General features: G+C 37.7%; 1 protein-coding gene across 1 annotated transcript in view; it reads left to right on the top strand.

Moving 5' to 3' along the window:
* LOC130853803 (cytochrome P450 2C55-like) overlaps positions 1-23008 on the top strand; it is a 40819-nt gene extending 17811 nt beyond the window's left edge. Inside the window, exon 4 of the mRNA XM_057736142.1 lies at positions 22869-23008. Coding sequence (XP_057592125.1) covers positions 22869-23008 — 140 coding nt within the window. The remainder of the gene's footprint in view (positions 1-22868) is intronic.
* The last annotated feature ends 293 nt before the right edge of the window (positions 23009-23301 follow it).

Genomic DNA, 23301 nt, shown 5'->3' with positions numbered 1-23301 from the left:
ATATCACCGATGAATATAGATGCAAAAATCCTCAAGAAAATACTAGCTGACAGAATCCAACAGCACATTAAAAAAATCATACACCATGATCAAGTGGGGTTTATCCCTGGGATGCAAGGATTCTTCAATAGACGCAAATCAATCAGTGTGATACATCATATCAACAAATTGAAGGATAAAAACCATATGATCATCTCAATAGATGCAGAAAAAGCTTTTGACAAAATTCAACATCCATTTATGATAAAAAGCTCTCCAGAAAATGGGCATAGAAGGAAATTACCTCAACATAATGAAAACCATATACGACAAACCAATAACCAACATCATTCTCAATGGAGAAAAACTGAAAACATTCCCTTTAAGAACAGGAACAAGACAAGGGTGCCCGCTCTCACCACTGTTATTCAACATAGTTTTGGAAGTTTTAGCCACAGCAATCAGAGAAGAAAACAAAATAAAAGGTATCCAAATTGGAAAAGAAGAAGTAAAATTGTTACTCTTTGCAGATGTCTTTGACTTTTGACAATTTCATTTTAATGTATCTCATTGTGGATTTCTTTTGTTCTTTCTACTTACAGTATGTTGGCCTTCTTAAATCCGGGTATAAAAATTTCTCCCCAGTTATGGGAAGATTTTTGCCATTATTTCTTCAAATAAGCTTTCTGCCCCTTTCTCTCTCTCTTCTCCCATAACACACATATTGATCCTGTTTTTGTGTGCCATAAGTCCCTTAGGCTGTCTACACTCTTTTTTATTTTTCCTCTTGTACTGATTGAATAATATTAAAAGACCTATCTGTGAAGAAAATTTTTAGTTGTGTTGTTATGTTCTTCAGCCTGCCAGATTTCAGCTCTTGGATCTTTTGCAATGTATTCTATCTCTTTGTTGTCATTATCATTTTGCTCATGCATCATTTTCTTGAGCTTGTGAAGCATCTTTATCACGTTAAAAAAAATTCTTTGTTCACATAAGTGATATTCTCCCTTTGTTTAGAATCAGTTTCTAAAAAAATTTTTTTTATACCTTTGTTTGAGCCCTGTTTTCTGCTTCTTTGTGTGTTTTGTAACTTTTGTGTCAGGATCTATAAATTTGGAAAGATATCCACCTCTCCTACCCTTTATGGACCAGCTTTATGTAGGGTGAAACCCTTAGCAGTCAACTTGGCTGGAGACTCTGGGGCCTTTTAAACCTTTTTCTTTTGGTGGATGCAACTTTTCCGGGTTTGTGTGTAGAATCTCACATTTAGAGAAGCTTGCCAATTTCTATTTCAGGTGCTAGTAATCTCTTACTCCCTTTGTTGTTTGTGTGAAGCATTGTAAGTTCTCTGGTTCAACAGAAACAAGTTACTCAACTCTTCCTTTTCTCAGTGGCATCCAAAGTTTGCAAACTCCCCCTCAATACCCTGAGTCAGTTAAGATAATATCAGTCCCTTGGTAGCCCTCCAAAAATCCATAACACCAGATGCAAGCTCCATTGCTCTCCCTTCCCCTTGAAGGAAAAGCCCAAAGTGGTTCATCTTCTCTAAGTTGTTCCAAGCCATGATGGCCATAGCAAACTACTGTTCCCATTCGCCTTTATTCTCAGTGGTCCCAGAAATCCAGACTATGCCAGTTCTATCAGCACTCCAAGTGAGGTAAGACAGAAACCACTTCCTCAAGCAGTCCACTGTTTCATTGGATGCATGTTCCATCCTTCTTTTTCCTATGATGGAGTAATCACAACCTGGGGCATTCTCTTCCATCATTGAGTTCTGCCAGCTTGAGGGAGGTGCTGATGCAGGTAAAGTTAAATCGCCCCTTTTATTAGTTTTAATGTGGCTTTTTTCAACTTTGTACTCACCTATGATACTGTGACATCATAACTGGATTCTGAAAATCTTGTAAAGGAATTTTAGTCCGTATATTATTGTCAAGTCAGTGTTTCTGTGGGAGAACAAGGACTGGAATTTCCTATTCTACTACCTTCCTGATGTCACTCTGCTGCTATACTTTTGGTTCAAGTAATCTTTAATTACATCTTATATCTCCTTACATGTAATGAATTTTCTTTAATCATTTGATTGCAGCAATTTTATTTTACAAAAAAGAAAGCTTTTCCTGTAGTATAATTTCTTCATTGGAAATATGATAAACAATTTAAATGATGGAAAAACTTAGAATTTAGTAAAACATATTATTCTGTGGGTGGTTATACAACACAATATCCCTTATGCTTTATTCTAGGTGTTTCATGGCTTTAGGTCTTTTATGTTTTTAATCCATTTTGTGGTGATATTTTGTATGTTGTAAGATAAAGATCCAAACTCTTTTTTTTTTTTTTTTTGATGTGGTAATCTAGTTTTCTCAGCACTATATTTTGGAGAGACGTGCTTTCTCCACTATGTGTCTTGGCACCTTTGTTGATGATCAGTTGATCGTAAATTTGTACTTTTATTTCTCGGTTCTTTACTCTTTTACATTGGTCTATGTATCTGTTTTTATGCTAGTATCACACTTTTTAAAAAACTTTTTATTTTATATTGGAGTATAGTTGATTAACAATGTTGTGTTAGGTTCAGGTGTACGACAAAGTGATTCCGTTATACATATACATGTATCTATTCTTTTTCAAATTCTTTTCCTGATTAGATTGTTACATAATATTGATCAGAGTTCCCTGTGCTATAGCTTTGTAATATAGTTTGAAATCAGGAAGTGTGGTTATTCCTCCACCTTTGTTCTTCTTTTTAAGTATTGCTATGGCTATCCAGGGTCTTCCATTGTTCCATATGAATTTTAGGATTCTTTTTTCTATTTCTGTGAAGAGTTCCATTGGAATTTTGATACAGATTGCATTGAATTTGTAGATTGCTTTGGGTAGTGTAGACATTTTACAATATTAATTCTTCTTATCCATGAACATGGGATATCTTTTTATTGTGATTGTGTCCTCTTCATTTTCTTCCATCAGTGTTTTAGTTTCCAGTGTACAAATCTTTCACCTCCTTGGTTAAATTTATGTTAAGTATTTTATTCATTTTGTTGCTATTCCTTACAGTTCTGTCAGTTTTGCCTCGCATATTTTAATGCTCTGATGCACTTCCAAACAACCCTATTCCACTTCGCAGTTAATGTATCTTATAATAATAAATAATTGTAATTCTTCCCTTCCATCCTTTGTATCATTGTTATGGTTCAGTGCACTTATATATAAGCATATGTATATTTATATATGGTATATTCATAACCATTACATAATCAAATACACTGTTATTATTTTCAGCATATTTTTATGTTAGAGCAATAAAGTAAATAAGTAAAAGAAAAAGTAAAATAAAACTTTTTATTTTACCTTCACTCATTCCTTCTTTGTAACTCTTTCTTTTTATTTATTTTTATTTTTTTTATTTTTTATTATTTTTTATTTTTTATTTTTTTGGGGGGGGGTACACCAGGTTCAATCATTTGTTTTTATACACATATCCCCGTTGTAACTCTTTCTTTATGTAGATGTGTTTCTGACGTATATGATTTTCCTTTCCTCTAAGGATTTTTTAAAACATTCCTTGCATATATATGTATACACACACACACACACACACACACACACACAGACTGACAGATATACTCAGAGCAGTTTTCAATATAATTTAAAGGTTTCACTGAAGTGTGATTCATGGACCTCTATTTAAAAAAAAAAAAAAAAATTCCTTCCAAGGCAGTTCGACTAGCAACAAATTCCCTCAATTTTGTTTGCTCACAAAATTCATTTCTGCTTCACTTTGTTAAAAAATGTATTTATTATTTATTTATTTATTTTTGGCTGTGTTGGGTCTTTGTTGCTGCGCATGGGTGCTCTCTAATTGTGGCGAGCAAGGGCTACTCTTTGTTGCAGTGCATGGGCTTCTCATTGTGGTGGCTTCTCGTTGCGGAGCACAGGCTCTAGGTGTGCGGGCTTCAGTAGTTGTGGTGCACAGGCTCAGCAGTTGTGGCTTGAGGGCTCTAGAGTGCAGGTTCAGTAGTTGTGGTGCATGGGCTTAGTTGCTCTGTGGCATGTGGGATCTTCCCATATCAGGGATTGAACCCATGTCCCCTGCATTGGCAGGCAGGTTCTTAACTACTGAACCACCAGGGAAGTCTCTCTTCTTCACTTTTTTAATATAAAGTTATTTATTTATTTATTTATTTATTTACTTTATTGGCTGTGTTGGGTCTTCATTGCTGCACATGGGCTTTCTCTAGTTGTGGCGAGCAGGGGCTACTCTTCATTGTGGTATGCGGGTTCCTCATTATGGTGGCCTCTCATTGTGGGAGCACAGGTGCTAGGCACATGGGCTTCAGTTGTTGCAGCACATGGGCTCAATAGTTGTGGCTCACAGGCTCCAGAGCACAGGCTCAATAGTTGTGGTGCATGGGCTTAGTTGCTCTGTGGCATGTGATATCTTCCTGGGGAAGGGATCGAACCCATGTCCCCTGCATTGGCTGGCAGATTCTTAATGACTGCACCACCTAGGAAGTCCTCTTCTTCACTTTTTAAGGAAAGTTTGAAGGGTACAGAATTTAGATTGTTGATTTCTTTCTCTCAATACTCTAAATATTTCAGTCCACTATATTCTTCCTTGCATCGTTTTTGAGGAGAAGTCTCATATGATTCTTATTTTTGTTCTTCTATAGATAGGTGAAAATGAAAAATGTCTTTTATTTTTACTTAAAAATCAAAGGCACCTTTTCTATTTACCTAAATAGTTATTTTTCACAAGGATCTTCATTTGTTACTATTCCTTTTAATTGTCATTTAGTGCCTTTTGGTTTTAACCTAAAAACTGACTTCCTTAGGCATTTCTTATATGGCAGATCTATTAACGAGGAACTCCTTTGGCTTTTATTTTGTAAGTGTCTTAATTTCTTCTTCTTTTTAAGGACTTTTATTGAGATATAATTGACATACAATAAACTGCGTATATTTAAAGTGTACAATTTGATATATTTTTCTTATTAGTAATGTACATATGGCAATTCCAATCTCCCAGTTCATCCCACCCCACCCCACCCCACCTCTCTTTCCCCTCTTGGTGTCTATGTTTCTTCTCTACATCTGTGTCTATATTTCTGCCTTGCAAGCTGGTTAATCTGTACCATTTTCCTAGATTCTGCATATATGTTTTAATATACGATATTTGTTTTTCTGTTTCTGACTTACTTCAGTCTGTATAACAGTCTCTAGGTCTATCCATGTCTCTACAAATGTCCCAAATTCATTCCTTTTTGTGGCTGAGTAATATTCCATTGCATTTATGTACCACATCTTCTTTATCCATTCATCTGTTGATGGACATTTAGGTTGCTTCCATGACCTGGCTGTTGTAAATAGTGCTGCAATGAACATTGGGGTGCATGTGTCTTTTTGTATTATGGTTTTCTCTGGGTATATGCCCAGTAGTGGGATTGCTGGGTCATATGATAATTCCAATTTTAGTTTCTTAAGGAACCTCCATACTGTTCTCCATAATGGCTGTATCAATTTACATTCTCACCAACAGTGCAGGAGGGTTTCCTTTTTTCCACACCATCTCCAGCATTTATTGTTTGTAGATTTTCTGATGATGCCCATTCTACAAATCATTGTAGTTTTGATTTGCATTTCTCTAATAATTAGTGATGTTGAGCAGCTTTTCATGTGCCTCTTGGCCATCTGTATGTCTTCTTTGGAGAAATGCCTAGTTAGGTCTTCTGCCCATTTTTTGATTGGGTTGTTTGTTTTTTTGATATTGAGCTGCATGAACTGTTTATATATTTTGGAGATTAATCCTATTTCTGTTGATTCATTTGCAAACATTTTCTCCCATTCTGAGGGTTGTCTTTTTGTCTTCTTTATAGTTTTCTTTGCTGTGCAACAGCTTTTACATTTCATTAGGTCCCACTTGTTTGTTTATTTTTATTTCCATTACTCTAGGAGGTGGGTCAAAAAAGATTTTGCTGTGATATATGTCAAAGAGTGTTCTTCCTATGTTTTCCTCTAAGAGTTTTATAGTGTCTGGCCTTACATTTAGCTCTTTAATCCATTTTGAGTTTATTTTTGTATATGGTGTTAGGGAGTGTTCTAATTTCATTCTTTGACATGTGGCTGTCCAGTTTTCCCAGCACCACTTATTGAAGAGGCTGTCTTTTTTCCATTGTATATCCTTGCCTCCTTTGTCATAGATTAGTTGTCCATAGGTGTGTGGGTTTATCTCTGGGCTTTCTATCCTGCTCTGTTGATCTATATTTCTGTTTTTGTGCCAGTACCATATTGTCTTGATTACTGTAGCTTTGTATTGTAGTCTGAAGTCAGGGAGTCTGATTTCTCCAGCTCTGTCTTTTTCCCTCAAGATTGCTTTGGCTACTCAGGATCTTTTGTGTCTCCATGCAAATTTTAGGATTTCTTGTTCTAGTTCTGTAAAAAATGCCATTGGCAATTTGATAGGGATTGCATTGAACCTGTAGATTGCTTTGGGTAGTATAGACATTTTCACAATGTTCCTTCTTCCAATCAAAAAATATGGTATATCTCTCCATCTGTTTGTGTCCTCTTTGATTTCTTTCATAACTGTCTTATAGTCTTATAGTTTTCTGAGTACAGGTCTTTTTTTTTTTTAACAGACAATAAACAGCATATATTTAGAGTGTACAATTTGGTGTCCCAATCTCCCAATTCATTCCCCCCCAACCCTCCCCGCTTTCCCCACTTGGTGTTCATGTGTTTGTTCTCTACATCTGTGTCTCCATTTCTGACTTGCATTTCCTCTTTCATAGTTGTTAGCATTTGCCTTATGTATTGAGGTGCTCTTATATTGGGTGCATATATATTTATAATTGTTATCTCCTCTTCCTGGATACATCCCTTGATCTTTATGTAATGTCCTTTCTTGTCTCTTGTAACATTTTTTATTTTAAAGTCTATTTTATCTGATATGAGTATTGCTACTCCAGCTTTCTTTTGATTTCCATTTGCATGGAATATCTTTTTCCATCCCCTCGCTTTCCGTCTGTATGTGTCCCTAGGTCTGAAGTGGGTCTCTTGTAGACATCATATATATGGGTCTTGTTTTTGTATCCATTCAGCCAGTCTGTGTCTTCTGGTTGGTGCATTTAGTCCATTTACATTCAAGATAATTATTGATATGTATGTTCCTATTACCATTTTCTTAATTGTTTTGTTGTTGTTTTTGTAGGTCCTTTTCTTCTCTTCTGTTTCCTGCTTAGAGAAGTTCCTTTAGCATTTGTCATAGGGCTGGTTTTGGTGGTGCTGAATTCTCTTAGCTGTTGCTTGTCTGTAAAGCTTTTGATTTCTCTGTCGAATATGAATGAGATCCTTGCTGGGTAGAGTATTCTTGGTTGTAGGTTCTTCCCTTTCATCACTTGAAATGTATCATGCCACTCCCTTCTGGCTTGCAGAGTTTCTGCTGAGAAATCAGCTGTTAACCTGATGGGAGTTCCCTTGTATGTTATTTGTCATTTTTCCCTTGTTGCTTTTAATAATATTTCTCTGTCTTTAATTTTTGTCAACTTGACTAATATATGTCTTGGCATGTTTCTCCTTGGATTTATCCTGCCTGGGACTCTCTGTGCTTCCTGGACTTGGGTAGCTGTTTCCTTCCCCATGTTAGGGAAGTTTTCAACTATAATCTCTTCCAGTATTTTCTCGGGTCCTTTCTCTCTCTCTTCTCCTTCTGGGACCCCTATAATGCGAATGTTGGTGCATTTAACATTGTCCCAGAGGTCTCTTAAGCTATCTTCAGTTCTTTTCATTCTTTTTTCCTTATTCTTTTCTGCATCGGTGATGATCACCATTCTGTCTTCCAGGTCACTTATTTGTCCTTCTGCCTCAGTTAATCTGCTATTGGTTCCTTCTAGTGTATTTTTCATTTTTGTTACTGTGTTGCATATCTCTGTTTGTTTGCTCTTTAATTCTTCTAGGTCTTTGGCAAACTTTTCGATCTTTGCATCCAGTCTTTTTTTAAATCCTGGATCATCTTCACCATCATTATTCTGAATTCTTTTTCTGTAAGGGTGCCTATCTCCTTTTCATTTAGTTGTTTTTCTGGGGCTTTATCCTGTCCCTTCATCTGGTACAAAGTCCTCTGCTTTTTCATTTTCTCTTCTCTTTCTGTGGCTGTGGTTTTCAGTTCCACAAGACGAAATACTGCTGATACTGCCTGATACTGCTGTCTGCCCTCTTGTGGAGGAAGCTATCTAGGAGGCTCATGTGTGCTTCCTGATGGGAGGGACTGATGGTGGATAGGGCTGGGTGGGTGGAGCTCAGTAAAGCTTTAATCTGATTTGGTGGGCGGAGCTCAGTAAAACTTTAATCTGCTTGTCTGCTAAAATGGGTGGGGCTGTGTTCACACCTTGTTGGTTGTTTAGCTTGAGGTCACCTAGTGCTGGAGCCCACAGGCTCTTTGGTGGGGCTAATGGCGGACTCTGGGACACCAATAAGCACTTCCCAAAGCCCCTGCTGCCAGTGCCCCTGCCTCCTCGGTGGGCCACAGCTGCCCCCCCACCTCTGCAGTTAACCCTCCAACACCAGCAGGTAGGTCTGGCTCAGTCTCCTGTGGGGTCACTGCTCCTTCCCCCTGGGTCCTGGTGAGCACATTTTTTGTGTGCCCTCCAAGAGTGGAGTCTCTGTTTCCACAAGTCCTGTGGAGGTCCTACAATCAAATCCTGCTGGCTTTCAGAGTCTGATTCTCTGGGGATTCCTCCTCCCGTTGCTGGACTCCCAGGTTGGGAAGCCTGATGTAGGGCTCAGAACCCTCACTTTAGCGGGTGGACTTCGGCAGTATAACTGTTCTCCAGTTTGTGAGTCACCCACCCAGCATTTATGGGATTTGATTTTAACACGATTGCGCCCCTCCTACCATCTCATTGCAGCTTCTCCTTTGTCTCTGGATGTGAGGTGTCTTTTTTGGTGAGTTCCAGTGTCTTTCTGTCGATGATTGTTCAGTAGTTAGTTGTAATTCCGGTGCTCTTGCAAGAGGGAGTGAGCGCACATCCTCCTACTCTGCCATCTTAATCCTATCTCTCCTGAGTACAGGTCTTTTACCTCCTTACTTAGGTTTATTCCTAGATATTTTATTCTTTTTTGTCGCAATGCTGAATGGGATTGTTTCCTTAATTTCTCTTTCTGATCTTTCGTTGTTAATGTATAGGAATGCAAGAGTTTTTTTTTTTTTTTTTTGAGACATATGGTTTTCTTTTTGTTTTCTAATATTGATTGGAGTATAATAGCTTTACACTGTTGTGCCAGTTTCTGCTGTACAAGAGTGAATCAGGTGTATTTATACATATATCCCTATATCCCCTCCTTCTGTCCCTCCCACCCTCCCTATCCCACCTCTCTAGGTCATCAGCAATCATCTACTTGATCTCCCTGTGTTAGGCAGTTTCTTCCCACTAACTATCTTTTTTACATTTGGTAGTGTATAAATGTCAATACTACTCTTTAACTTTGTCCCAGCTTCTCCTCCCCACCCCCCCCCAAGTCTGTTCTCTACATCTGCGTCTTTATTCTTCCTCTGCCCCTGAGTTCATCAATACCAATTTTTTAGATTCCACATATGTGAGTTAGCATATGGTATTTGTTTTTCTCTTTCTGAATTACTTCACTCTGTATAACAGATTCTAGGTCCATCCACCTCACTACAAATAACTCAACTTATTCCTTTTTATGGCTGAGTAATATTTCATATCTTTATCCATTCATCTGTCAATGGACATTTAGGTTGCTTCCATGTCCTGGCTATTGTAAATAGTGCTGTGATGAACACTGGGGTACATGTATCTTTTTGAATTATGGTTTTCTCAGGGTATATGCCCAGTAGTGAGATTGCTGGGTCATACGGTAGTTCTATTTTTAGTTTTTTAAGAAGCCTCCATACTGTTTTCCATAGTGGCTGTATCAGGTTACATTCTCACCAACAGTGCAGGAGGGTTCCCTTTTCTCCACACCCTCTCCAGCATTTACTGTTCCTAGATTTTTTGATGATGGCCATTCTGACCGGTGGGAGGTGATACCTCATTGTGGTTTTGATTTGCATTTCTCTAATGATGAGTGATGTTGAGCATCTTTTCATGTGTTTGTTGGCCCTCCGTCTGTCTTCTTTGGAGAAATGTCTATTTAGGTCTTCTGCCCATTTTTGGATGGGGTTGTTTGTTTTTTTGATATTGAGTTGCATGAACTGCTTGTATATTTTGGAGTTTAATCCTTTGTTGTTTGCAAATATTGTCTCCCACTCCGAGAGTTGCCTTTTTGTCATATTTATGGTTTCCTTAGCTGTGCAAAAACTTTAAAATTTCATTAGGTCCCATTTGTTTATTCTTGTTTTTATTTCCTTTACTCTAGGAGGTGGGTCAAGAAAAATCTTGCTGCCATTTATGTCATAGAGTGTTCTGCCTATGTTTTCCTCTAAGAGTTTTATAGTGTTAGGCCTTACATGTAGTTCTTTGATCCATTTTGAATTTATTTTTGTGTATGGTGTTAGGGAATGTTCTATATTCTTTCTTTTACAAGTAGCTGTCCTACTTGCCCAGCTCCACTTGTTGAAGAGGCTTTCTTTTCTCCATTTTATATTCTTGTCTTCTTTGTTGAAGGTAAGGTGACCATATGTACGTGGGTTTATCTCTGGGCTTTCTATCCTGTTCCATTGATCCATAGTTCTGTTTCTGCACCAGTACCATACTGTCTTGATTACTGTAGCTTTGTAGTATAGTCTGAAGTCAGGGAGCTCGATTCCACCAGCTCCATTTTTTCTTCTCAAGATTGCTTTGGCTACTCGGGGTCTTTTGTGTTTCCACATAAATTGTATAATTTTTGTTCTGGTTCTGTGAAAAATGCCATTAGTAATTTGATAGGGATTGCATTGAATGTGTAGATTGTTTTGGGTAGTATAGTCATTTTCACAATGTTGATTCCTCCAATTCAAGAACATGGTATGTCTCTCCATCTGTTTGTGTTGTGTTTGATTTCATTCATCAGTGGTGAAAAAATGAAAGCATTCCCTCTAAGGTCAGGAAAAAGACAAGGATGGACAAGGATGTCCACCCACGCCACTATTATTCAACATAACTGTGGAAATCCTTGCCACAGCAATCAGAGAAGAAAAAGAAATAAAAGGAATCCAAATTGGAAAAGGAGAATTAAAACTGTCACTGTTTGCAGATGGTATGATACTATACAAAGAAAATCCTAAAGATGCCACAAGAAAAATAGTAGAGCTCCTTCCCCCTGTGTCCTGGTGAGCACATGTTTGCCCTCCAAGAGTGGAGTCTCTGTCTCCCCCAGTCCTGTGAAGATCCTGCAATCAAATCCCACTGGCTTTCAAAGTCTGAAACTCTGGGGATTTGATTTTATCCAAATTGCACCCCTCCTACCATCTCATTGTGGCTTCTCCTTTGTCTCTGGATGTAGGGTGTCTTTTTTGGTGAGTTCCAGCCTCTTCCTGTCAGTGATTGTTCAGCAGTTAGTTGTAATTCTGGTGCTGTCACAGGAGAGAGTGAGCACACGTCCTTCTACTCCACTATCTTGAATCAATCTCAATTTCTTCTTCATTATAGAGATAGTTGTGCCAGATATAGAATTCTTGGTTGACATTTTTTCCGTTTAGGACTTTAAATGTTATCTTTCTGCTGATTTCTGGCCTCCAATTTCTGTAGAAAAATGGGTTGTTACTCCTATTGAGGATCCTTTGTACATGATGAGTCACTGCTCTCTTGATGCTTTCAGTGTTCTCTCTTTATCTTTTGATAGTTTGATTAAAATATGCCTTGCTGTGGGTCTTTTTGGTTTTATCCTTCTTTAGCTTCTTGGATATGTAAATTAATGTATTTCACCAAATTTTGGAAATTTTCAGCCATTCTTTCCTCAGATTTTTTTTTTTCCTGTTCCTTCTTTATCTTTTTTCTCTGGGACTCACATAAAGTGGATGTTGGTACACTTGATTGAGTTCCATAGGTCTCTAGGCTGTGTTCAATTTTCTTTACTCCCTTTAATTTTTGAAATTCAGAGTGGGTAATTTCTGTTGGCATTTTTTTTTAATTTTCATTTTTATTTTATTTTATTTTATTTTATTTTATTTTATTTTTTATTATTTTATTTTATTTTTTTGGGGGTACACCAGGTTCAATCAACTGTTTTTATACACATATCCCCATATTCCCTCCCTTCCTTGATGCCCCCCCCTCGATTCCCCCCCACCCTCCCTGCCCCAGTCCTCTAAGGCATCTTCCATCCTCGAGTTGGACTCCCTTTGTTATACAACAACTTCCCACTGACTATTTTACAGTTGGTAGTATATATATGTCTGTGCTACTCTCTCGCTTCGTCTCAGTTTCCCCTTCACCCCCCGCCCCCTCCCATACCTCGAGTTCTCCAGTCCATTCTCTGTATCTGCTTCCCTGTTCTTGTCACTGAGTTCATCAGTACCATTTTTAGATTCCGTATATGTGAGTTAGCGTACAATATTTGTCTTTCTCTTTCTGACTTACTTCACTCTGTATGACAGATTGTAGTTCTATCCACCTCATTACATATAGCTCCATCTCATCCCTTTTTATAGCTGAGTAATATTCCATTGTATATATATGCCACATCTTCTGTATCCATTCATTTGTTGATGGGCATTTCGGTTGCTTCCATGTCCTGGCTATTGTAAAGAGTGCTGCAATAAACATTATGGTACAAGTTTCTTTTGGGATTATGGTTTTCTTTGGGTATATGCCCAGGAGTGGGATTACTGGATCATATGGTAGTTCTATTTGTAGTTTTTTAAGGAACCTCCAAATTGTTTTCCATAGTGGCTGTACCAACTTACAGTCCCACCAACAGTGCAGGAGAGTTCCCTTTTCTCCACACCCTCTCCAACATTTGTTGTTTCCAGACTTTGTGATGATGGCCATTCTGATTGGTGTGAGGTGATACCTCATTGTGGCTTTGACTTGCATTTCTCTGATGATGAGTGATGTTGAGCATCTTTTCATGTGTTTGTTGGCCATCTCTATGTCTTCTTTGGAGAAATGTCTATTTAGGTCTTCTGCCCATTTGTGGATTGGGTTATTTGCTTTTTTGGTATGAAGCTGCATGAGCTGCTTGTATATTTTGGAGGTTAATCCTTTGTCCATTGTTTCATAGGCAATTATTTTTTCCCATTCTGAGGGTTGCCTTTTAGTCTTGTTTATGGTTTCTTTTGCTGTGCAAAAGCTTTTAAGTTTCATGAGGTCCCATTCGTTTATTCTTGATTTTATTTCCCTGATTCTAGGAGGTGGGTCAAAAAGGATGTTGCTTTGATGTATGTCAAAGAGTGTTCTGCCTATGTTTTCCTCTAGGAGTTTGATAGTGTCTGGCCTTACATGTAGGTCTTTAATCCATTTGGAGTTGATTTTTGTGTATGGTGTTAGGAAGTGTTCGAATTTCATTCTTTTACATGTTGCTGTCCAATTTTCCCAGCACCACTTATTGAAGAGGCTGTCTTTTTTCCATTGTATACTCGTGCCTCCTTTGTCAAAGATAAGGTGCCCATATGTGTTTGGGCTTACTTCTGAGTTCTCTATTCTGTTCCATTGATCTTCCTTTCTATTTTTGTGCCAGTACCATACTGTCTTGATCACTATGGCCTTGTAGTATAGTTTGAAGTCAGGAAGCCTGATTCCACCAACTCCATTTTTCCTTCTCAAGATTGCTTTGGCTCTTCGGGGTCTTTTGCGTTTCCATACAAATCGTAAGATTTCTTGCTCTAGTTCTGTGAAAAATGCCATTGGTAATCTGATCGGGATTGCCTTGAATCTGTAAATTGCTTTGGGTAGTACAGTCATTTTCACGATGTTGATTCTTCCAATCCAGGAACATGGTATGTCCCTCCATCTGTTTATGTCATCTTTGATTTCTTTCATCAATGTCTTAAAGTTTTCTGCATACAGATCTTTTGCCTCCTTAGGCAGGTTTATTCCTAGGTATTTTATTCTTTTTGTTGCAATGGTGAATGGGAGAGTTTCCTTAATTTCTCTTTCTGCTCTTCTCTGTTGGCATTTGTATTACTCCTACTCTCTCTTTTTTCCCTTGTGGGCAGAGAAAGCCTCAACTCTCTCTCTTTATGATTGTAGTGTCACTTCAAGTTGTATATCCCTATTTATTCCTATGTTTGTTTCCTAGACCAAACTGCTAATTGCATTGGTTGTGGAATACAATTTTGATGGCCCTGTATTCTCTTTGAGAATCCATTTTTTTATTGTAATTCATTTCAGGTAGAGCTGCAATATTAGCTTTTGCACAGTTTCAACTTCATAGTGAATATACATACAATATTGAGTTTATATACATTTTTAACAAAGAAGAGAATTATGAAATCTTGATTCAAGCTTATAACATCTTTCATGATATGGCCCTAATTTATCTGTTTCTACTAATTAAGATTGTGTTCATCTACAAATAAGAGAAAACCTATTCATAAGTGCTTTAACAAATAGTGTCTTTATTTATTTCACATGCAAAGAGTCTTGTCTTGTGTCAGTGTAGGGATAGTATAGTAGCCTGGAAACATCAGAGATTCAAATACCTTTCATTTTTATTTACTGATACTGAGTATATAGAGCTCACTCATTGTTGAAACTTCTTGTCCCAAAATGATGTGTACTCTACCAACTCCTTCAAATATTTGTTTTGGGTAAGAAGGAGGACGTAGAGGAATTGGCAACAATAAGCTTCTGCTTATATCTGACGGGCAAAAACTGTGCTGCTTGGCTCACCTAAATGCAAAAGAGACTCATGAATGGAAATTTCAGGCAAGTGAGAAATAAGACAGGAGAAAATGATGTCTCAGTCAATTGAACTATAGTCTCTTGATATACCATACGGTAGTTTTTTCCTAAAATTGCATCTTGCAATATATATATTGGCTTAACTTTAAAACAATATGAGTTATTTTGGATTAACTGCAATTCTGGCAAATTAGCTTGTCAAATAATTATATCAAATCATTCTCAGGGAAAGCACAATCAACAATTGGACTTTACATTTGAAAACTTGACAGTTACTATATTTGGTTTGTTTGGAGCTGGGGCAGAGACAATGAGCACCATGTGAGATATGGGCTCCTTCTGCTGAAGCACCCAGAGGTCACAGGTATGAGCAGCATAGTGGGCAGGCTTCTCATTGTGGTGGCTTCTCTTGTTGTGGAGCATGGGCTGTAGGTACACAGACTGCAGTAGTTGCAGCACGTGGGCTCAATAGCTGTGACTCGTGGGCTCTAGAGCGCAGGCTCAGTAGTTGTGGTGCATGGGCTTAGTTGCTCTGTGGCATGTGGGATCTTCCTGGACCAGGGCTCGAACCCATGTCCCCTGCATTGGAAGGCGGATTCTTAACCACTGCACCACCAGGGAAATTCCCTTCTGCCCAATTTTTAATAGACTGTTTACTTTTTGAAATTGAGTTTTATGAATTGTTTGTATATTTTAGATATTAACCTCTTATTTTGCAAATATTTTCTCCCATTTTGAAGGTTGTCTTTTTGTTTTGTCAATGGTTTCCTTTGCTGTACAAAAGTTTTTAAGTTTAATTAGGTCTCATTTGTTTGTTTTTGTTTTTATTTCTTTTGCCTTAGGAGAAAGATCCAAGAAAATATTGCTACGATTTATGTCAAAGTGTGTTCCACTTATGTTCTTTTCTAGGAGTTTTATGGTTTCAGGTCTTACATTTAGGTCTTTAAGACGTTTTGAGTTTATTTTTGTATATAATGTGAGAGAATGTTCTAATCTCATTGTTTTACATGTGGCTCTCCAGTTTTCCTATCACTACATGTTGAAGAGACTGTTTCTCCCCATTGTGTATTCTTGCCTTCTTTGTTATAGATTAATTAACTAGATATGTGGGTTTATTTCTGGGCTGTCTGTTCTGTTCCATTGATCTCTGTGTCTGTTTTTGTGCCAGTACCATGCTATTTTGATTACTGTAGCTTGTAGTATAATCTCAAATCTGAGAGGATTATACCTCCTGCTTTGCTCGTTTTTCTCTGGATTGCTTTGGCACTTAGGGTCTTTTGTGGTTCCATATAAATTTGAGGATTCTTTGTTCTAGTTTTGTGAAAAATGTCAAGAGTATTTTAATAGGGATTGCAGAAAATCTATAGATTGCTTTGGGTAGTATGTCCATTTTAATACTATTTTCCTCCAGTCTAAAAGCACAGGATATCTTTCCAGTCCTTTGAATCATCTTCACTTTCCTTCATCACTGTTTTATAGTTTTCAGAGTTAGGTCTTTCACCTCTTTGGTTAAGTTTATTCCTAGATATTTTATTTTTCTTAATGCAGTTTTAAACAGAGTTTTTTACATTCTCTTTCTGACATTTCATTATTAGTGTATAGAAATGCAACTGATTTTTGTATATTAATCTAGTATCTTGAAACATTGCTGAATTCATTTATTAGTTTTAGTAGTTTTTGGGCTGACACTTTAGGGTTCACCACACAATCATTTCATCTGCAAATAGTGACAGTTTTACCTCTTACCTTCGAATTTGGATATTTTAAAATTTCTTTTTCTTGTCTGATTACAGTAGGACTTCCAATAGTGTTAAAAATAAGTGGCAAGAGTTGGCATCCTTGTCTTCTTTCTAAATTTAATGGGAAGATTTTCAGCTTTTCACTGTCGAGTATTACTTTGGCTGTGGATTTGTTATAAATGGCTTTTTAAATTTTGAGATATGTTCCCTCTGTACCCAGTTTGATGAGAGTTTTTATCATGAATGGGTATTGAATTTTGTCAGATGCTTTTTTTTGTTTCTATTGAGATGATCATTTGATTTTTGTATTTCCTTTTGTTATTGTGGTGTATCACATTGATTGATATGCGTATGTTGAATCATCCTTGTGACCATAGACCTGTGATCCTTTTTATGTATCGTTGGATTTGGTTTGCTAATATTTTGTTGAGGATTTTTGCAACTATATTCATTAGGGATATTGGCCTATAATTTCCTTTTTTGTTGTTGTCTTTGTTTAATTTTGGTATCAAGGTGATGGTGGCCTTGTAGAATGAATTTGGAAGTGCTCTGTTCTCTTCAATTTTTAAAAAAAGTTTGAGAAGGATAGATAGTAGTTCTTTTTTTATGTGTTTGGTAGAATTCCCCTGCAAAGCCATCTGGTCCTGGACTTTTGTCCACTGGATTTTTAAAATTTATGATTCTGTTTCACTTCTAATGATTGGTCAGTTCAAATTGTCTGTTTCTTCTTGAATCAGTCTTTACAGGCTCTATGTTTCTAGAAAATTGTTCATTGCTTCTAGGGTGTCCAGTTTGTTGACATATAATTGTTCATAGAATTCTCTTATGATTTTTTGTATCTCTGTGGTATCAGTTTCTCCTTTTTCATTTTTTATTTTGTTTTTTGGATCCTCTCTCTTTTCTTCTTAGTGAGCTTGGCTACAGGTTTGTCAAAATTGGTCATCTTTTGGGCTTCCCTGATAGTGCAGTGGTTAAGAATCTGCCTGCAATGCAGGGGACATGGGTTTGAGCCCTGGTCCAGGAAGATCCCACATGCCACAGAACAACTAAGCCCATGCACCACAACTACTGAGCCTGTGCTCTAGAGCCCGCGAGCCACAACTGTTGAGCCCTCGTGCCACAACTACTGAAGCCTGTGCGCCTAGAGCCCATGCTCCACAACAAGGGAAGCCACCGCAATAAGAAGCTCCACAACAAAGAGTAGCCCCTGCTCGCCACAACTAGAGAAAGCCTGTGTGCAGCAACGAAGACCCAATGCAGCCAATAAACAAACAAATAAATAGAAAAAAAATTGTTCATCTTTTTAAAAAACCAGCTCTTAGTTTCGTTGACATTTCTGTTGGTTTTTTAAATCACTATTTTATTTATTTCCTCTCTGATCTTTATTATTTCCTTCCTTTTTCTGACTATGGGCTTTATTTTTTCTTCTTTTATATTTTAGGTGGTAGGTTAGGTTGTTTCTTTGAGATTCTTATTTCTTAAGGAAGACATGTATTGCTATAAACTTTCCTCTTACAACTGCTTTTGCTGCATTCCATAGATTTTGGAGTGTTGTATTTACATTTTCATCTGTCTTGATGTATCTTCTAATTTTCTCTTTGATTTCATTGTTGGCCCATTGGTTTTGTAGTAGCATGTTATTTAGTCTTGATGTGTTTGCTCTTTTCCTGTTTTTCTTTCTGTAGTTGATTTGTTGTTTCATTCCATTGTGTTTGGAAAAAGTCGTTGATATGAATTCTGTCTTCTAATTTGTTGAGGCTTATTTTGAGACCTAGTATGTCATCTATCCTGGAGAACATTCCATGTGCACTTGGAAAGAATGTGTATTCTCCTTCTTTGGGAATGTAGTGTCCTGTAGATTTCAGTTAAGTCCAACTGATCTGTTGTGTCATTTAAGACCACTGTTGCCTTATTGATTTTCTGTCTGGATGATCTGTCCATTTATGTCAGTGGGGTGTTAACGTCTCCTAGTGTTATTGCATTATTGTCAATTTATCCCTTTATGTCTATTAGTATTTGCTTTATGTTTTTGGTGCTCCTATAGTGGGTGCATGTATGTTAATGAGTGTAATATCTTCCACTTTTATTGATCCCTGTATCACTGTATCATGCCCTTCGACTTCTTTTATAGCCTTTGTTTTAAAGTTGGTTTTGTATGATATGATTATTGTTACCCCCTTTCTTGTTGCCTTTATTTGCATGAGATATCATTTTCCATCCCCTCACTTTCAGTCCGTATGTCTTTTACTCTGAAGTGAGTCTTTTGTAGGCAGCATATTGAAAGGTCTGTTTTTTTTTAAATCCAATCAGCCACCCTATGTCTTTTGATCCATTGACATTTAAAGTAATTATTGATAGGTATGTACTTAATTCCACTGTATTACTTGTTTTCCAGTTGTTTTTGTAGTTCTTCTTTGTTCATTTCTTTTTGTTTCTCTCATTGTGATTTGATATTTTCTTTCGTAGTATGCTTGGATTCCTTTATTTTTTTGTTTTTGTGTATTTGCTGTAGGTTTTTGATTTGTGGTTACTATGGATTCATGTATATTGACCCATAATTATTTCTACTTGCTATAAACTGATAGTCCTTGAAGTTCAAACACATTCAAAAAATCTACATTTTTTACTTCCTTTCCCACATTTTTTGTTTTAGATGTTGTATTTTACATCTCTATGCTTATCCCTTTACTGTTTATTGTGGTTATAGTTGCTTTTTCAAACTTTGTTTTTTAATCTATTTTCTGGCTTAAGTGATCTTCAATCCTTAGTATATATTTGTCTTTCCTATAGATTCTTACTTCTTTTCTATTGAGAGAAAACCCTACATGGTTCTTTTAGAGTAGGTTTGGTATTACTGAATTCTTTTAGTTTTTGCTTGTCTGAGAAGTTCTTTGTCTCTCCTCTTCTAAATGATAATCTTGCTGGATCGAGTATCTTAGGTTGCAGGTTTTTCGCTTCTAGAACTCTGAATGTATTGTGCTGCTACTCCCTTCTGGCCTGCAGAGTTTCTGCAAAGAAATCATCTGATTGCCTCATGGGAATTCCTTTGTATATGACTGTTATTCTCTTGTTGCCTTTAGAATTCTCTCTTTATATTTAACTTTTGCCATTTTAATTACAATATGTCTTGGTGTGAGTCTGTTTCTGTTCATCTTGTTTTGGATCCTCTGTGCTTCCTGTACCAGGATATCTGTTTCCGTGTTTAGGTTTGGGAAGTTTTCAAGCATAATTTCTTCAAATACATTTTCAATCCCCTTCTCACTCTCTTCTTTTTCTGGAACCCCTACAATGAGAATGTTCCTATGTTTTATGTTATCCCATAGATCTCCAGTGTTGCCTTCTTCTTTTTTTTAACTTATCTTTCTGTCTGATATTTTGATTGGGTGATTTCCATTATTCCATCTTCCAGATCACTTATGCATTCTTCTGTATCATTTAGTCTTCTCTTAATTGCATTTAGAGTGCTTTTTACCTCAGAAATTGAATTACCTATTTTTGATTGGGTCTTCTTTATAGTTCTAGTTCCTTGTTAAAATTATCTGTTTTTACATCAATTCTCCTTCTTAATTCAGTTAGAATTTTTATTAGCAACGTTTTGAATTCATTGTCTGATTATCTCTGTTTCATTATTTAATTTTTAAGGGGTTTTCTCTTGCCCTTTCACTTGAGAATGGTTCCTCTGCTTTTTCATTTTACTTAATTTTCTCTGTCTCTGTGAATTTAGGTGAAACAGTTACCTGTTGTGGTCTTGAAGATGTGTTCTTATGTGGAAATGTCCCCATGTAGACTGTGTATGCCCAGTGCCTTTGGTGGGAGGGCTGAATTTGATGTGGATGCCAGTCGTTTCTTCCTCAGGGTGTGCTGGCCACTATCACCTTGGTGAGGGATGTGGCTGGTGATGGAAGAGCTAAAGCCTGCACAAGGTGTGAGATGGGAATTCCTCTCTGCTTAGTGACTGTTGCTGTCCTTTTAGGGGTGGGGTATGCTTCTAAGTTGCTGGAGTGGAAGCCATGAAATTTGGACTTGAGCTGGCTCTGTTCCTTTGAAGTGTGTGTGTTTTCCTTTTCTCTGCACTGGGGCCTTCGTCCCAAAGGAAGGAAGTGCTGAAGCAAGTGGGGCTTGTGCACTTACAGAGGTCTTATATGCTGCCTATATAGGCATCTGTGATTCCACTAAGATGCAGCCCAAAATTGCATGTTTCTCTGTTATGGTCATCCCAGATCTAGTGCTAGGTTGTGGCATGGAGTGGCTGCAGCAGGAGTGCCGTGTGGTAGTTGCAGGAATTCAAGAGGCTTCCTTGCCATCAGAAGTCTGGGCTGCTTCCAGGGTACTGTTTGAGTAAGCACCAACAAGGTCACTGTTGCCTCACCTGGAGCACACCCCAGGACCCCAGGTCACCTCTGCATCCCTGATGGAGTCTTTTTCCAGGTTCTGGCTACCCTAGATCCAGTGTCAACCTGTGGTGTGGATGAGAGGGGCTGGGGTGTTCACTTGAGTTGGATTGGGTAGTGTGGTGAGGCAGCAATCACTAGGATAGACCTCTCTCCACCTGTGTGAGGGCAAGCCAGCACCAGCACACTCCTCATAAGTGGAGTCTAGGCTTCTCCAGCCTTTTGGTCTGTCCCAGCAGTTCTCCAAGCAACCAAGTGGTCTTGTCTCCTACTTACAGGACCCCAGGACTGGGATGCCCAGTCTGTGGCTCTACTCAGTCACTCCCCAGGGCAAAGGTCCACCATGCAATCTCCCTTTTTTTCTTAGTCCCCTCCCAGGGGCACCCGTCCTGACCTGACGCTTCTCTTCCCATCCTACCTCTTTATGTGTGTATGTTTCTTACAGCCTTGATTGTTTAAATGTTCTTCTCCCAGTTTCCTGTTAGTTTTCTGTGAAAATTGTTCTGCATGTAGATGTATTTTTGATGTGTTTATAGAGGGAGGTGAGCTCCCCATCTTCTTACTCTGCTATGTTGATCTCCCTACCCCAGCACACTCAAAGCTTTGGTATTTAAATCTCTGTCTGAATAGCTTAATTCTTGCAAATTTAATGAAGGGATAGTAAGGGACATCTTTTCATAATACAGGAGGATGACTGAGAGGAGTGAAGACACTGTGAAAAGTAGCAAAAACAGTAAATCAGTGTCTGGATTTCATGGGAGGTTATTCGGCATGACCAGCATGAATTGACCTGATGTTGGTTTTATTTTGGAAAGGCCCACTTTAACCTCTCATCATTCTGAAAATTCAGCATTCTAAAGCCAAAATAGGGAAAATGGAAACTCTCCTTAATGAAGCATAAATGGAAATCCCAGAAATTTAGTAAGGCTGCCTGAGATAATTTCCACATTCTGGGAGGTGCTCTAAAAAGTTAGATTCATGAGAAATTGTACTATTCTGGCTTAAGATGTGTATAAAGGAATTTTATCAGTCCAGAAGTCTGTTTCCAGAAAAGTGGTTATTGCCAAAATAAGAATTTCAGGGAGCCAATAATTTTATCTTTTACAAAGAACTTTTTTGTTAGAAATTTACCTTTAAAGAGTTATAAATCTGCATGGCAGGTTAGAAATATGCATTATCTTGTTCTGTTTCACAATCCCACTAAAAACTATAACATTATCGTCAAGACTAAGAATTTTAAAGTTGGACAAGAGGAGGTCAGGAAATAGCCAACAGATCTTCAACAAGTTTCTGAAACACAGGAAGCATGTTGAGGGGTGACAATGAACTCAGTAGAGAAGATGAAGTTGCATTCTAAATGTAAAGAGGAAAAGGTACATAATTGAAATTAATTTGTGTCCCTACAGTTCTGTAAGGTTCAATATTTAGAAGTACCAAATGTCACAGAGGGTAGAAGGAAAAATAGGCTGAAAAAGTAGCTCTCCCTGCCATGTCTCTTTGACAACTCCTTTTATCAGGTAACTGTTTTCCCACAATAGGATGAGGGAGGTTTATTCTTCAGAGAAACTGAAACCAAGAGAACCTACACTCAGGGACACCAAGCAGAGAAAGGGCAAAAGAGTGAGGTACACGGCTGAGAGGAAAAGTTAGGTAAGAATCCACTTCTTAAATTCAGAGGCTTTTAGCTCCTCTCTCCATACTGCTTCCTGAAATGCAGGGGATTTCTGTTTGTATTATTATGTGTGCTAATATAGAGGTATACATAGATGTACCTTAAGTCTAGCTTGCAAGAGAGTTATTGGTATTTATATCATGGCAATTATCTCCTTATGTTTAGGTGCATTTCTGAAATATAACTGATGTTTATAATAATGTTGGAACACCTTCATAATGCCTCATGTATCCCTGAATTGGTATGCAAATGTGATATGCATTTTCTCTTTTTCCAACATTTTAAAATTGTCTCTTATCAGCTAAGGTCCAAGAAGTGATTGACCACATGATTGGCAGACAATGGAGTCCCTGCATGCATGTCAGGATCTGCATCCGTGCGTGGTCCACGAGATCCAGAGATACATTGACTTCCTCCCCAACAACGTACCTCATGCGGTGACCTGTGACATTAAATTCAGAAACTACTTCATCCCCAAGGTAAGATTGTTTTCTCTGATACTGACCTCAGTGATCTTGAAGTTCCCCTTTACACAGTATGGGTGTAATACACTATGAACATGAGGTGAGAGAAACACAAAAATCGTATGTGTGGCAACTTGATGGATTGTGTGTTGTTTCTAGTTTAGTCTATAAAGCTTTAACAGGTTTTGACAGCTGGCAGTATAAGTGTTCCAAATTTGTTCTGCTTCTTTTATGTTGTTTGTCTAATCTTAGCAGTTTATTTTTCCAAAC

This window comes from Hippopotamus amphibius, chromosome 5, assembly GCF_030028045.1.
Source record: "Hippopotamus amphibius kiboko isolate mHipAmp2 chromosome 5, mHipAmp2.hap2, whole genome shotgun sequence".
Classification (NCBI taxonomy): Eukaryota; Metazoa; Chordata; class Mammalia; order Artiodactyla; family Hippopotamidae; genus Hippopotamus; species Hippopotamus amphibius.
The sequence above is the reverse complement of the archived record's forward strand: the minus strand, read 5'-3'. Positions and strand labels throughout refer to the sequence as shown.